Raw genomic sequence first — 16,640 nt, 5'->3', positions numbered from 1 at the left:
ACTAAGCAAGTGCACCTAGGAGGTGCAGTAAGCACTCTTACCCGTCCAAAGGCTCATTTTCCTTTCTTTAGCTTACTTCCCAGATGTGTTTGAGTGTCATCTAATGCCAACAAAATGGCATCACCAGTGAGGTGTCTGTGTGAGCACGTTAGCAATTGAGCAGAGCAGGCTTCTTATCAGTCCTTCCTTCCGCCCTTCTTCAAAAGCAGAGCTGTTAGCAAAGCAGGTCAGTACGTTTACCCCTAAACTAAAGAGTGTCAAAGCACTGACCCAAACACATTTCTGTCCCCATGAAAATTTATCTTTATGGGTAACCCCAGGGGTGTCCAAGCACCACTTCTGTCCTCTCTTCAGCTTGGAACGCCCCCATGCTGCCCCTCCCCTCGCCCCATAGGCTGTGCCTAGCACCTGGAACCAGTGGATCTGTGACATCAGCCCTGCGGCCAAGGGCACCCCAGGCAACGGGAGTACTGTGAGCACTCTGTCAGCTGCTGCGCTGTGGGTAACAAGCTCTGCTTGCTTCTTGCAGCTACCACGTTCTCCTGCTGCTCCTCCTGACAGACATGAAACTGCTCTCCTTCCTCATTTTGCTGTCCTTGTGCTGGCCTGTGCAGGGCACATGGGATACCTGCTGGTAAGTGGCCCTTGGCTCTTGAAGGTAGCATGGGCAAGCCTTATGGGATTCACTGGAGGGTTTCCACTTGTCCCCCATGGTCACGCCACGGCTTCCTGAACCCCCTGTGGGGCCCTCGGATCTTTGCCAGCACCCAGGCTGCTGGCACCGCTTGTCTACGGGGCTAAAGCCAAAACAGAGGCAGATGGGTGCACGCTCCATGGCGTTCCCTGGCCCTCCTGTCCATACAGCACCTTGCGGGGAGGGAAGACGGCTGACCTTCAGCCTGAACAGCAGCAAGTCATTGAGCAGGACAGTAACGATCTTCTGCTTACAGGACCTGCGGGCACCGGCCCATGGCCTGGAACTCAGGCATGTCGCGTGTTGTGGGCGGCAGAGATGCCCAGAAGGGAGCCTGGCCCTGGATTGTGAGCATCCAGAATCCCTGGAACGTGGGCACAGGGCATATATGCGGAGGCTCCCTGATCCACCCACAGTGGGTCCTTACAGCAGCCCACTGTTTCATCAACGTCTGGTAAGGAGGAGTAGGGAACAGCACACAACACTCCCAGCTGCCCTGCCCACAGCACCTCAGGCTACCCTCACCCCATCCCGTTCCATTCGCCCGCTGGACACCCACTGTCTGGACTCTCCCCAGCCCAGCTCAGGAGAAAGGTGGGCTCACGCCACTGCTTCCCAGCAGCCTCCAGCTCCAAGTTCCTGGTGCCCAAGGCGTGCTAGGGTGGTTGGGCCCTCTGTAGCACCACTTTCCTCTCTGCCTTGTCAAGAGCAGGTGGCAGACAACGGCTGGGCTGTGACAGCACGTAGCTCCGCTGGCTCTGAGTGCTCTCTCTGTCTGCCTTCCAGGGACGTCAGCATGTGGCATGTGGTCATCGGTGCCACGCAGTTGACGCGGCTGGGTCCTGAGGCACAAGTGCGCCGTATCATGCAGGTGATTGTTCACGAGCACTACAGCAACATCACACAGAAGAATGACATCGCGCTTATGGAATTGGACCAGCCTGTCCAGTGCAATGACTACATCCAGCTTGCCTGTGTGCCTGATGCCTCGCTGAGAGTTTCAGAGCTGACCAACTGCTATGTCAGCGGCTGGGGCTCCACAACTGCAAGATGTGAGTTCCTGAGCACTCCTTGTGTCCTGAGAGCAAGCATGGAACACTGGGGAGGCGGGCTGGGCTTTCAGGCAGCAGAGGCGAAATGTCGACACAGTCAGGTTGCATGGGGATGTGTGCCTAGAGAGAGGAGGCGGGCCTGACCCATTAGTCAAAGCAAGACACAAAGCAAACACTGCTACAGTGCATTCTGGAGGCCAAGCCAAGCCCTAGGCAAGGGGCTTACCCAGACCAGGGAGGAGAACCAGGAATGAGCTGCTGCATTCTTTGCTCACAGCTGCAGAAGCCACCGACAGGCTGCAGGAGGCCAAGGTCTACCTCATCGACATCAAGCAGTGTAACAGCAGCAACTGGTACCGAGGGGCCATCCACAGCCACAACCTGTGTGCTGGTTATCCCCAGGGTGGCATCGACACCTGCCAGGTAGGAGTCTGCGACAAACCGGTCCCCAGCACCACTAGCAGCCCTGTCACAACAGCCCAAAGTTCTGCTGGCATGGGCTTTGCCTGGCAAGTCACCTTCCCAGCACTGCTGGGACTTGCCTCTCCTTCCCCATGAGCATGTCCTTGTCCGGTGCCCCACCTTGGCCCACCTAGGGCTCTTGATAGCCTGTAGGCCCACATCCCAGTCCTGGCAGATGAGTCTTCTGTGCATCCAGCATCACTGCGCGGAGCTGAGGGAGAGTCAATCCCCTCAGAGGCAAGAGGGGGATCTCTGGCTCATGGGAAGGAGCTAGCCATAGTGCTGACAATGGCCACCCAACACCACCTTCATGCTCTCTCCTTCCCCTCAGGGTGACAGTGGTGGCCCCCTTGTCTGCCAGGACAAGAATGCCGAGTACTTCTGGCTCGTGGGATTGACCAGCTGGGGCACAGGCTGTGCAAGAGCAAGGCGGCCTGGCATCTACACGTCCACCCAGCACTTCTATGAATGGATCCTGGTCCAGATGGGAGCCAGCTCGGCATTCAGGAGTACCCCAACAGCACAGGCATGGAGTCACTTCCTCACCACCTCAAGACCATGGCAGAAGCCAGCCCCAACACCAGCTCCAGCGGGTGGGCCTACCTCCTGCCCATTTCCCATTGAGAAACTGGTGCAGTTCTTCACTGGGGTGCGGGAGCTCCTGCGGGGCATGTGGGAAGAAAAGGCATGAGGAAGCAGGAGGGACAGCGTCCAGGCTGGGCAGCATGGTACCACCGCTGTCTGCTGCTGGGCCAATGGCCTCTGATACGCAGCGTCAGAGGCCTGCTCTGTCTCGCCCACATTCCTCAGGGTTTCACACAGTTGCTGATTTCAGCCCAGTTCTTGAAATAAAGTTGCCCATTTTCACTGTTCACCAAGCTTCGGACAAGTCTCCTGGGAAAGGGCAAGTGCTTCCATGTTCCTCGCAGCCAAAATCCAGCCACAGTCACATAGGGCACAAAGGGGAAGAGTCACTCCAAAGGCCTGCAACCATGTCAGCTCAGAGAGGAGGTTGCTCGCAGCCATGGCGGGTTGGAGCAACCTGTCATCACCCAGAGGTGAGAAAGAAGAGCAGAGGTTTAGGATTATTTCCATGTCTCTACAGAGACGGGTGCTAGGTGGCAATTCCACCAAACTAGCCCCCTACACACAGAATTTACAACCTGTATCTCTTGTTACAGGATTAGAAAAGCCTGCCTAAATTTCCATTAATTGGTGAGTAATTAACGCATCAAGCATAGTCAAATTAGCAGGCATGCTGCTTGAAGGTGCTGGACTGGGGCGTTTACACAGGCCTTGAGCTGGGTGGGTGGTTGTGATCTCCCCCTGCCACCTGTCCCTTCCGCCCAGTTTCTGTTGCCTTCAGGCATCTCTGGATGTGCCCCAGCTGTTGCACCTGCAGCGGCAGGATGTTTCCTCTTGAGTCGCTGAGGAGAAGGGCTCTGGAGTGGGAGACCGCATTGAGGGACCCTTCCTGAAAGCGGCAAGGCTGGGCACAGAACCACGAGGGTAAAAAAAGCGAAGGGAGAAAGGTAGAGAGAGAGAGGCACCCAACTTCCCCCTCGCCCACCACAGCAAGACCCCCTGACCGCATGGTGCGGTGACTCATCGGAGGCGGAGCTAAGGGTGATGGGGGAATAATCCCTCTTGATACATCCCTTTGAGCAAGAAATCAGGAAAGCATGGCAGTAGACCTGTGTGGATGAGCAGGGAGCTCATGAGTAACCTCAAAGGGAAGCAGAAGGTCTATGAATTGTGGAAAAAGGGTCTGAGCACCTGGAAAGAATATAGGAATGTTGTGAGGGCCTGTAGGGATGCGTCTAGGAAGGCTAAAGGCCACCAGGAAATCAAACTGGCAAGGGACATAAAGGATAATAAAAAGGGTTTTTTTTAGATATGTGAATAGTAAGATGACCAGGGATAATGGGAGTCTACTGCTGAATGAGAAGGGTGTCCTGGTTATGGGGAATGCTGAGAAGGTGGAGATACTGAATGCCTTCTTTGCTGTCTTCACTTCAAAGGCCCCTCGGGACCCCCAGCACTGGAAGTAAGTAATAGAGTTTGGGAAATGAAGAGCTTCCCTCTGTTTGAGGTGGGGGTGGTCCAGGAGGGTCTCAAAAGAATTAATGCACATAAATCCATGGGCCCGGATGGGATGCATCCATGTGTCCTGAGGGAGCTGGCAGAAGTGATTGCTGAGCCGCTCTCTATCATCAGCAGTGTGCTACCCAGTAGTTATTTAAAAAAACCCCAAAACACACTTACAGTTTGTCCCTTCAAGATAAAGGTGGTGTTTTAAGGAGGAGTGATCTACTTCTTTGTAAGAAAGTCATGCGTTTGAGAAGGTGTTTTGAAAAGTGGTATTTGAAAGTGTTTACGTTGTCAATGCATTCCTGTTGCCAAAATCATTGCAAGTGTCACACAAAAAAACCTTTCCACTCTGTACATGTAAATTGGCAAAGAGAATTTCCTGAACTATGTAGAAATCTTCCAGATGAATTAGTTTGGGTGGATTTTGAGCCCATTTATTAGGAATACCAAGGTGCAACACCTTCTGATGATTTTTCCAGAAGAATTGAATGACATCAAGGAAGATGAACATTTGCTAGCTGAATTTCAAGATAAGCCTTCATATACTTGATGGCTGGGAGACGAAAACAAATAGCATGGTTTTGTAAGCACATCCAGCAACACCTTTTCATTTGGGTCTGTGTGTCTTTGTAAGGCATTTTTTCCAGGTGTGACAACCATTAAAGCCATAATCGGAATATAGAACCAGACCTCCAAATTGCTGATGTAAAATTAATGAGGCTTCTGTAGTAACATTGCTCACACTACAATATTATTAATGGTATTATATATTGTGCTAACCGTTAATAACATAACATATTGTTTTATGAATATACTATTCAAATACTAATTTTCAGTGGGAGCAGAAGAGTTTCTTGATCTTTATCTCATCCTTTTAATATTTCTGTTCTGTATGTTTTAAAATCTATGGAATATACTAGGACAGTGGCCCATGTAAGTATTTTGTAGCTATGTTGGGGGTGTGCATGTTCTGTTTTTTATTGACTGGTGTGCGTGATAAAGTTTGGAAACGACCTCCTTACGGTAACTTGGCACGTCACTTGACTGTCATCAATGTTTAGGCTGAGTGCAGTTTCACATCTGAGCTGATCCAACAGCTTAGTGCTGTAAAAACCAGTGTTTTCTGTTTCTCTGGCTTAATTTTCTGTCTAAATTTGGTTTAGAGAACAAAATTGGCTTATCCAAGGATCAGCTGGGGGCCAGACTGAAACACAGAAAGCAGAGCGTTTAGGAGCCTGGGTAGCTGGGTGCCAGGGAAGAGAGGGCTGCCTGGGGCTCAGCGTGCTAGCTGGAAATTTCTGAGGCCCACTTCATCTGCTACAAAATGGGTGGTCAAATGTTGACTCGTCTTTTTAGCTGTGATAAATAGGGTCAGAGAAGAAAAGAGATTCCAGGCTACTATCTCCAGAAATTGAGGGCAATTGGTGGTGGTTGCAAACTCAAGCAGTACTAAACTTTTTTCCATTGAAAGGAGAAAAGCAGACTTGGTCAAAACTTACTTGTAAACTAGCTGAACAATTACATACCTGAATCTCTGAGATGAAGGCTCGGTGTTTCTAAAATTCCATTTGTCTTTTTTTCCCCTAGCTTTGTCCAGTCCCCTTGCTACACCAAGCCTGTCATCTTCTCCTGAGTGCTCAGCACCTCTGGCAGCTGGAGCATCTCCACTTCCTCCTCCTATGATGACTTCATCTTCTTTTCCACTTGTGCCATCTGCAACAGTTTCTACTATGGCGCCACCTCTAACTCCAGCCCGACCTCCAGTTGCCCCTTCGTCTTTTAGTACCTCTGTGTCGCAGTTCTCTACAGCTCCTTCATTAAGCTCTACTGCTGGCTCTGGTCTTCCTGCACCTCCTGCTGGTCCCCCGATTTCAGGATTTTCCATGTCTTCAACGTATGATATCACCAGAGGCCACGCTGGTCGAGCACCACAGAGCCCACTGATGCCATCATTCTCTGCACCTCCCGTCACAGGTAACCTTTTGTATATAGACCTTTGTGCTTGTGAGACAGGATGAGGGGTCTCCTGGGTGGCTACTTCAGCAGTCTGCTAGAGTCCCACAAGTTCAGCTTCTTTAGTATTCTTGTGACACTTAATTACTGAGTAGCTGCGCTCGGAGGAATGGAGAATGGCCTTTGAAGTACGATCACGGTGTAGGACAAGAGTCCTCTTCCACAGAGTTCTGCTAGCACTCAGGCTCACAGAAAAGTGTTTGAGAGCAGTATTTTAAAATGTGCCCAGGAAAGCCCAGCTGACCATTTATTTCTGTGTTGCTGCTGTTCAGCTCAGAGGCAATTTCAGCCATTGTATTTCCACGGAATGGTAAGGTATCTCAGGCTGTAATCTCCTAATGGGCAAGTTTTTGTTCTGAGAAGCTCGCTATCTGTAAGAAGTCGTCCGTCACATGAGAGTAGCTTCTCTTTTCTTGCTTCTGGCTACTAAATTGCATCAGGACAGTGAAAAATACTTGCCTGCCATGCAAGCGAGTGCTGTAGTTGCTGAACTGAGGTGATTTTCTACTAGCCTAATGGAAACTTAGCTCTTCAGCTGCAGTTGGGCCAGGCTTTAACCATTGTTTGTGACATGTCTTTTAAGCAGTCTGTCCAGAAAGACCTATGGAAATTTGAAGACAATAAAAAGCACCACTCTTAAGCTAACATGTCTTTGTTTAATTTTACACATCAGGTGCAGGTAGGCTCGGTTCTATGAGCAGATATTGTTGAACTCATTCACAGTAGTTGCCTCTGCTAAACTCTAACAAGCAGGATTGTTCTGGGGCCTTCAAGAAATGAAAGGAATCAGCCCAGTATTATTCTATTCTTCCTGTTCATTTTCCTGTAAAACAATTGCATGTTGCTACGGCATAAGAAATGAAACGCAGTACTTGTGTCTTGTTTTTCCCTCTTCCTAGGTGTCTTCGCAGATCCTATTACTCAGCAAGCAACTTTCTCTTCCCCTTTGGCTCCTGGAACTGGTTCTGCAATCACTTTTCCTGAGGAGCTTGAAGACCCCAGAGTAGCTACTGCCCAAGGTGGAACACTTGCTGGAGGGCTGTGGGGGTTTATAAAGCTCTGTGGTTTTGTATGTTACCTTTCAGGAGGAACTACCATTTTTTGTTGTCTCTAACAAGATACAACTTTTAAGGGCATGTTGCTCTAGGTCCTGTCTTTCCTCTGTCCTCATTTGCAAGGTGGCTGTTTTTTGCTGAAACTGTGCTGCTTTCCTTTCCAGAAGAGGAATGACTACATAAATGCAGGCATCTTGGTGCTCGTGACAGGGAGATCCTTCTACCTTAGAGGTTTTGTCACATGCTCTTAAATCATGGGAAATGTCAGAACCTCTTTGATTCTTTGCACATCCTGGGTTTTTTTATCATTTCCTAATGAACTGAATTGTTTTTTTAGGGAATGCAAGTCCTGCCTGTTCTAAACCAAACAAGTCTCCTCAGGGAGAGGGAAATAAGTGTTTCTTCCACTGAGGAGGGGTTTCTTAAGAGGTGTCTGTGGTATTTGGTAGGATTTTTTCTATTCCGCTAGAGGGCACGGAGTGTATAATGCAGAACAGATAATCCTTGTGGTGCGATCTAATCGTAGAGAGGAAATAAGCCGCAACAACTGACAGCATCTCATGAGCCTGTAACCTTTTTGGAGCTGTGACATGCTACATCTGAGTAGTGTTGTGAAGGCTGTGGCAGAAAGATGCAGGGACTGTGTGTGAGCTCTGAGCTGTCTTCAGGAGCAACACGACTATCTGTACTGTAAATCGGAAGGAAGAATCAAGATTGACGTCCCAGTGGGACTGGAGACTTTTGGAGGGGCTTTCAAGGCCTTTTGAAGAAGAAAATCTGGAAGAATGAGTTGTGTGTGACGTGGCAGAGGGAGCCCTCCCTTACTCCAGTCATCTTGACAGTGCTACAGTCTTAAAGAGCAAGATTAATCGTCGATCAGTATGGTGAGAGCAGAGTTGTCGTGCTGCTTTTTTCTAGGGCACGTGTCTTATAATCATAAAAAGACAGCTTCTTTGGTCTTCAAGTGAAAATGTCTTCCAGTCACCATATTCCTCTTGCTTTTTTGCGATAGAAGGTAATGTTCCAGAAGAGAAGGTTTTCCTTGTGACATGATTTTGTAGCCCGTTTGAAAGGGCAGTAGTGAATTAGTTGAAAAGCCAATCTCATCCACGTTATTGTTGCCTGTATACCAGTAGGATCCAGCAAGTGACCTATGTCTGTTTCTGGAGAATGTGTATGATTGACTTCAACCCAAATGTAGATTCTTTGATTGGAGTATTAAATGTTGTACGTGCTCTGTGTTTTCCATGACCTCTGAGAATTTCCTAGGTGGAAGAATGAGGAATCATTAGTTGTACTGAAGCTGTCAAGTGTTGGATGTGTGGAAGCACACGTCAGAGTCAGGTTTTTAAACATCAGACAGAATCTGTGAGGCTTAACTGTCAGTTGTTGCAGAAATGCAAGCTGGATTCTCTGTTGAAGTGCATACACGGCAGTGCTGCAGTTATCTCTGTTTCTGCTCTTGAAATCGATTGAACTACCTTTTTTGCTCTGCTGTTCTTCAGAAATCCAACACCATTCTTTCAGATGTCCCTCAAGGTAGATAATAGGCCAGCAAGACCCTGTCAGTGTTTGTGCTTACATTTAATGAACTTTTAGGTCTGTCAGCAGCTCCACCTGGGATTTGGCTGGAGAAGATAGAGCGTTTTTTCAGCGTTGTTTAGAATCTACTTATAAATTGAGGAATTTCAGCTCAATTTCAGCTGTAAAAATATTTGTTAGTAATGGGCCATTCAAAAATAGGTCCTCTTGTCTGTAAGGTCATAAAAAAGAGGCTCTTCAGTTGGAGTTGTCACAGTTTGAGTCTAGCTACCGAGTCTGATGATAGCTGTAATTAGCATTTGTTAAATGTTCAAGACTTCCCGTCCCAGAATAGGAGGAAATCAAGTGTGTTGCCCACCATCACTGGCAGGCCTGTTTTTGCATTGGTGCGTGAGAGGATGGCGGTGATGATATTTGGCCTTTGCTGTATCCGAAAAGTCACGCACTCCTAGTCACGTCTTGCAGCATTTGTGCTGGCGAGTGAGATGCACCAGGCATTACAAAGTGTAAATGTGGTAAGAAGACCACGAAGCAGCTTAATACTTGGGTTTTGTTTGGTTGGTTTTTAACTGTGCTATTGTGAGTTTCTTGGGGAAAAACGAGAAAATAATATGGAAGTCTGTTTGCTTATGTTTAGGGTGTAGCTGAGAATCCCACGGTGAAGTCTGTTCTTGATAAACCCAAACATTCAGTGGAGACCATGATTACACCGCTGGACCCTGGCATGGTTCCATATATCAGTAAGTATTTGTGACAAACCATTAAGTAATGCATAGAATGTTAGATTAATGTAACAGCACTTGAAGTTTATCTGGAGAGTGTGTTAATTCTGTCACAGTTACGTGGTGATTTCTCAGGTGCGTTGTCCAGTGAGACTCTCACTCTGCAGGCTGATTTTTTTATGTGCGTCTTAAGGTTCATTTACTTGTGTATTCTGCTGTAGTTTAGGTAGTAGCATAGTAATACCCTTCAGTTCAGGTTGTGAGAGATGAGCAAGTTACAGAGAACAAAACGGTGACAAGTCCTTGTCTGTAATCTGGAAGTCACATACTTTTTTCCCTCCCTGTTTCTCTGTTTGAGGGAGTGATATGGAATTGAGTTTAAAATATGCTGTATGTGTTCTGTTGGATCTGGTGATTAAATCCCGGTGTGTAAGGTATCGCACTGAGGGTCGACAAGCCGAAAGGTAAGCGTGCTCACAACGGTGTTTACATCGCTTTTGAGGCTTTCTTCTGACTTTCAGCTGTTCTGCTTTTCTAGCCCAACAGTATTTATACTATTTTAGGAAGCTCAGCAAACTTGAAGCAGTTCCTGAAACACTTGGGAAGAACATTGAAAAGGCTAAAACAGTCTAATAAAGTCTCAACTACCAGAGGGGAGGTTGTGGGGAGGTGGGCAATGGTCTCTTCAGCCAGGTGAGAGGAGATAGGAGAAGGGGAAATGGCACAAAGCTGCGCCAGCAGAGGTTTAGATTGGATATTAGAAAGAAATGTTTACTGAAAGGGTTGATGATCTACAAAGGTCTCTTCCAGTCGTATGATTCTGTGATTCTGTGAAGTATTGCTGAGCATTGAGCCTGGAATGAAAAGCATAGTATCTCAGTTAGAGCTTTAAAATGAATAGGAAGGAGCAGCATTGTGGTAGTCACAATTTTGTGTTTTACTAAAGTACATTCATGTCACGTCTAACTGAGCTGAGATTTCTACAATTTGTCAGAGTACTGGACAGGTTTTATGGGTTGGGTTTTTGTTTGGCTGGTTTAGGTGTTTTTTCCTTGCTGTGTTTTGTTTGTTTGTTTTGTTTTGCTTTTTGCTTTTGTTGCAGCAGTCTGGTGAGCAGTCCTCCTTCTTAGTTGTGCTAGTGCTGCTCTTTGCATGTAGGTGAAGCTGGTCAGGAAACTGATGAGGCAGAGAAGAAAGCATTAACACCTTTGTGCGCTTTGTTTTTCTGAGCTGTCACTCAATTGGACCTGTGGTGTGATCCAGCTGACCACATTGCTGCACCATTGTACTAAAGCAGTGGGCAATATGTGGAATAAAACGGGATCATCTCTCATAGGGGGAAAGGGTGAATCAGCTTGGTCTCGGTAGTCTGGGGAAGACTTAAGGGGGGATCTGGTCAATACTCCTAAATATCTGAAGGGAGAATGGGGCCAGACTCTTTTCAGTGGTGCCCAGTGACAGGACACGGGGTAATGGGCACAAACTGGAACGCAGAAGGTTCTCTTCCATTCCCTACCATTCTTTGATTCTCTTGAGTGCATCCAGGCAGCTTCTGAGTATGTTTGAGGATGGAGACTTCCTCGTGGTTCTGGACAACCTGTGCCAATGCTTGGTTACCTTCATGGTTAAAAAGATCCTTCAGATGTTTGTATGGAACCTCCTTTGTTTCAGTTTGTGCCCATTGCTTCTGCTCCTGTCCATGGGCACCACCAAAAAGAGTCTGGCTTCTTCCTCTTTGCAGGCTCCCTTCAGATATGTGTACAAATCAGTGAGATCCCTCTGGCTTTATCTTCTGCAGGCTGAACGTGCCTATCTCTGTCAGTCTTTCCCCCTAAAAGAGAGATTCTAGCCCAGTGGTTCATCTAGTTCAATATTCTGTCTTCAGCAGAAGCAGCAGGAGGTGAATGTCAGGATTATTCTTCTAAATCCATGAGTTGTCATCTTAAATGAGCACTATGCTTTGTTTCAGGTGCAGAATACGCCTCAGTTCCTGTTGTCCTTTTTTCATTGATGAATCACTTAGGAAGTAAAAGTTAGGTGACTAGCTAAATTAAGTGACTTCTGCTTCAGGAAAGAACTTTTGTGCAACGTGTGAGAAAGAGAAGACCAACTGAAGCATAGTCTTAAGATGTAGAATGTATTTAAACTGGCTTGTAATGGGAATGAAGAATAGTACACGCTCATAGATATACATCTCTCTCTCTATATATACACACACCTGTGTTTTACAGAAACTGGGAGAGAACTGGACATAGTGGTTACTTCTACCAAAGAGGTGAAAGTTGCAGCCATTCGAGATGCCTTTCAAGAAGTCTTTGGAATGGCCGTTGTTACTGGAGAGGCTGCGCAGTCTAACATCGCACCCCAACCTGTGGGCTACGCTGCAGGTTTAAAAGTAAGTACTAAAGTACCTCCAGCACAGAGAAGGGCAATGGAAACGTAGGATGAGAGAGTGGTTGGGTTTGGAAATGACCTTACAAATTGTCCTCAGCAGAGGGGGCTGAAACTCTCTGCACTAGACCACACTGCTCAAAGCCACATCGAGCCTGACCTTAAGCACTTCCAGGGATGGGGCATTGACCCAGAAAAATCTGATTTTCCCTAAGGGGAATGTCAGTCTGTGGCATTGGGAGACTTCTCCTTTTCTTGTTTTTGGTGTAACTTGCCGCCTGTTCCGTTAGATCATTCTGAAGCTGCTTGTTGGAATAGCCTTTGGGGTTCTTGTGCAAACGCGGTCACAGCAGTGAAGAACATTTATGTCCATTTTCTTCTAAAGCAGTTGATTGCCATCACATCTGGCATGCATTGTGATATGACTGTAGTTTGAAAGTGTATCAGGCATTTGTTCTTAGTCTGTCACTAGCACAGTACTTTGGGATGAAAACTAAACATGAGAAATTGAATAGGAAAAATGTAATCAGAAGTTAAGAGAGCCTTTGAGACTGGGTTGTCTCCCAACTAATTCTGTAGGTGAAAGACAGGTTGATCAACACTTGCCAAGGATCTTCCTGAACAGCTCCATTCTTACATTTAGTATGTAGGAATTCATTGTGCAGCTTTTCAAACATGAGTTTTATCATAGCTTGTGTTACTGTTTGAGATTCCTGTTTGGGAAAGGCTATGGTGCTTTTTCATGACTTTTTTGGTTTTTCTACTGTTGAATAAAAAGAGTAATTTTTTTAAATCGCTGTTTTCTGTTTAACTTGAAAATTCTGCTCCAGAGGGGTTTTTGCACTCATCTCTGAGTGTTGTATGATGTGATTGAAAGAGAATGTTGTCTAACAGATCATGTTCCCATGTAGGGAGCCCAAGAAAGAATAGACAGCTTGCGCCGGACTGGAGTAATCCATGAAAAACAGCCTGCTGTATCGGTAGAAAACTTCATTGAGGAATTGCTTCCTGACAAGTGAGAACTTGAAATATATCCCTGAGGTGGGGAGAGGGTTGTTTCTCATTGACTCAAAGGGTCTTGCTTCCAGTGCTTTAAAGAATAAAATGTCATTTATATGTAGACACATATAAAATACATGAAACAACCGGAGCCGTAGAATTTTTTACAAGGGAACACAGGCACTTCAGTTTTTTATATATACATGAGTTGATACATGCAAATTTGATTTGAAAAATGCTGGGATGCCTTGATGTAAGTCATTGTTAAATTTTTAACTACAGTTGTACTAGAGGTTGTAAAACGGTCATCATTCAAGGGCTAACATGTTGCTTTTCAACAGACTCTAACTTGGCTGTCATTGCAGGTGGTTTGACATTGGATGTCTGATTATCGAGGATCCAATTCATGGAATTCATCTGGAAGCTTTTACCCAAGCAACACCAGTGCCTTTGCAATATGTTCAGCAGGAGAGTTTTCTGTTTTCTTATTAATGTTGGATTAAGACTTAGGATTTAAGATTTAATTTATGATGTCAGCTCTTACTGGTAGTAGCTACACTTGAATTTCTTAGTTTATAAAATGAGGATCAAAAATATTTTTGAGTCATGCATTGCCTAAAAATCTTCAGGCCTTTGTAGAAAAGCAGTTCTCCCTTGGGAGTCTTCATTCTGCAGTACATGGCACTTGAGCCGCTGATTTTAATTCTTGTTAAAGAAGAAGAAATATTCCAAGAAGAAGTTAACCAAGGAAAAAATAACCTCAAAGTACTCCCTCAGAAAAGGAAGTACAGCTTTAATTATTGAATTGTTGTCATCAATCTGATTCCATGACTCACAAATGTTTAGATAGATAAGAATCCTCACTCTTCCTTAGGTGCAGAAGGAGGTCTTGTAGCTGAAGTAATGCACTAAGCAAGTGCACCTAGGAGGTGCAGTAAGCACTCTTACCCGTCCAAAGGCTCATTTTCCTTTCTTTAGCTTACTTCCCAGATGTGTTTGAATGTCATCTAATGCCAACAAAATGGCATCACCAGTGAGGTGTCTGTGTGAGCACGTTAGCAATTGAGCAAAGTATCTGGCACGTCATTTAGGAACAAGTGTCTATTTTGAGATCTTGCCACTCAGTCTTTAATAAAGCTCATAGAGCCTTCATATTTATGTTGTTAACCACCAGCAAACAGACAGCATGCAGTACAACTGCAAGCCTTTTAACTTGCATTAGATCAAATTCTACTCTCCTGTAGAAAGAGAACTGTGCTTGTATATACTTCAACAGAAAAACACTGCTTGCTTTCATACTTTTCAGAGTTAAATTTTCCTGGTGTTGCTGGTACATTTTTCAGTTGAGTTGTGCATGGTGTGGCAGTGAGTCATTGGGCAGCAGTTGTTACCCTTATTCCCATTATGCCTGTCTCTTCCAGAATCAGAGTGGGTTTTTCTTGAATGCAAGATATTTAGGCTTCTATAAAACCAGTCCAAAACCAAGTTCTTATGCAAAAACTACTCACAGAATCATACAATATCCTGAGTTGGAAGGGACCCATGAAGATCATCAACTCCAAGTCCTGGCTCCACACAGGGCCAGCCAGGTCAGAGCACGTCACTGAATGGTCAGAATTCGCTAGGAGTTTACTGCAGTCATGGGCCTCCAACTTGAGGCATCTGGAGTCCCAAAGCCCATCGACTCTGTTGAAGACAGAGGCAGTGAAGGTGTTAAACTCCTTTTCTTTCTCTGTGTCCCTGTTAGTAATGTGACCGTTCTCATCTAGCAACAGACCAATGTTCTCTCTGGTCCTCCTCTTGTTGTTACTGTATTTGAAGACCCCAGACTGTCTACCACAGTATTGTCCAGCCTCGGCTCTCTCTAAGCTTTGGCCACACACATTTTCTCCCTGCAAAGGTGAAGAGTGTCCCCGTAATCCCCGCACATTTCCTGATCTTGCTTCCACTTTCTTTTTCTGCTGAGCTCTAGAGGAACGTCCCTGCTCAGCCTCCTGCCCCACCTGCTTGATTTCTAATGTTTTGGAGTTGCCTATTCCTGTGCTTTTAGGAGGTGGTACTTAAAAAGTGGCCAGCATTGATGGACTTTCAAAAGCAGTTTCCCAGGGGACCTTACCAGCTACTTTCCTGAGCAGTCCAAAATCTGCTCTCCCTGTATCTAGTGTTGAAGTTTTGGAGGCAGTTTCCCTTCTTTCAACAAAGATTTTGAATTCCACTACTCTGTGGCCAAGAAGTCCACCTACTTCTACTTCCCCCCAAGTCCTTCTTTGTGGATGAGCAAGAGATCTAGGAGGGCACCTTTCTTCGTTGGCTCCCTCAATACCTGAACAAGGAAGTTACCATCCAGTTGCTTTCGGACTCTCCTGGACCTGTTTGTATTAGCTGTGGTGGTGTTCCCAGCTAACATCTGGCCAGTTGAAACCCCCGTAAGGACACGGACAGGGGATCTAGAGGTGGCTCTTAGTCCCTTGAAGAATAACTCATCAATGTTGTTGTTGTTCTGGCTGGGCAGTCCACAGTAGACTCCCACCCCTGACTCTGACACGCTTTTCCCGCTAGCCTGGTTTTATTCCCTTCCCCCTTCAGACCTAGTTTAAAGCCCACTCCACAAGCCCTGCCAACTGCTGGGCTAGGATCCTTGTTCCCCTTTGGGACAGGTGGACCCCATCTGCCGCCAGGAATCCCAGTGCCAAATAAACCATCCCATGATCAAAAACCCCCTGGTGTGAAAAGAGCTAATCACACGCAGAGTCGAGGTGTTCATTTCAGTTCTGGTCAGAACAGGGTGCCAGGCCTAAAACACCAGCACGTACACCCAGCACATCAAGCGTGCCTTTTTTATTACAGTCAGATGTAGCCGATCGGTGGTGTGAAACTTCCTCACCCACCTTTCATTCACCGTCACCATAAAGACGTGTTTTTCCTCATGGTTCAGAGACTTGGTGAGGCCTTGTAATTAGCACCCGCATGATTCACAAAGCGGGGTACAACTCGGCATTAAAATCAGTACAGGGGAGTTAAGGAGACGTCGTTTCTTGATGCTATTGCAAGGCTAGATTTGTGTTATATGCACTTACAAAAGGGGCAGAATACTTTGCAGGGTCCTCTTCTTCTAAATTCTTGGTCCATGAAGAGATGCCATCCTGGTTACTGTAATCTCAGAAGGTACCGTGAAGGGTACGTGAAGTGTCATGTACTTTGCACTCTGAACCCTTAACTTTTCCTACATCGGTAACAATTTCTACATGATCGGAGTTAACTTGGGAGAATCGACTTTAAATTCCCGTTTTGCCTAAAACCTTTTGGCTGAGACAACACTGTCCTCACCAGGAAGACAGTGTTTCAGAAGGTCATGAAGGTGATGTTTAAAAAGTAAGTGGAGTTGCAGTGCTGGAATTCCAGATGGTCATTTGGAGACAATCCATTCACAGCTGATTTGTATAACTTCACTGGGAAACATTTGTAGGGGGTTATTAGCTCTATTATTACGCTGCACCTTTGAAGTAATGGGGATTTTATTGCTCCCCTCAGGGCAGAGTTGCAAATACCTCGACACTTGGATACGAGTAAGGGATTGAGGCCAGTACTGCGGAGGCATGATATGAACACATATACCCCT

At 46.2% G+C, this 16,640-nt stretch overlaps 3 protein-coding genes across 3 annotated transcripts in view; all 3 read left to right on the top strand.

The window, feature by feature from the left end:
- Window positions 1–987: 987 nt before the first annotated feature.
- On the top strand, window positions 988–2,899 carry LOC311203720 (acrosin-like; the record flags this gene model as incomplete). Its single annotated transcript, XM_084278477.1, has 4 exons — window positions 988–1,148; window positions 1,481–1,746; window positions 2,024–2,169; window positions 2,540–2,899. The coding sequence occupies 4 exons, from the start codon at window positions 988–990 to the stop codon at window positions 2,897–2,899; spliced, it is 933 nt and encodes a 310-aa protein (XP_084134603.1).
- Window positions 2,900–3,232: 333 nt separating this feature from the next.
- LOC311203719 (protein PRRC1-like) lies at window positions 3,233–13,513 on the top strand (the record flags this gene model as incomplete). The annotated part of the gene is made up of 7 exons (XM_084278476.1): window positions 3,233–3,266; window positions 5,887–6,273; window positions 7,212–7,369; window positions 9,547–9,649; window positions 11,863–12,026; window positions 12,934–13,037; window positions 13,387–13,513. The coding sequence occupies 7 exons, from the start codon at window positions 3,233–3,235 to the stop codon at window positions 13,511–13,513; spliced, it is 1,077 nt and encodes a 358-aa protein (XP_084134602.1).
- Window positions 13,514–16,373: 2,860 nt separating this feature from the next.
- Window positions 16,374–16,640, top strand: part of LOC311203718 (uncharacterized protein) — a gene marked incomplete at its 5' end in the record, with an annotated part of 62,808 nt that continues 62,541 nt past the window's right edge. The window contains one exon of the mRNA XM_084278475.1: window positions 16,374–16,393. Coding sequence (XP_084134601.1) covers window positions 16,374–16,393 — 20 coding nt within the window. The remainder of the gene's footprint in view (window positions 16,394–16,640) is intronic.

This window comes from Gallinula chloropus, assembly GCF_964237585.1.
Source record: "Gallinula chloropus genome assembly, chromosome: Z".
In the NCBI taxonomy this organism is placed as follows: Eukaryota; Metazoa; Chordata; class Aves; order Gruiformes; family Rallidae; genus Gallinula; species Gallinula chloropus.
This window is presented reverse-complemented; position numbering and strand designations above follow the sequence as displayed.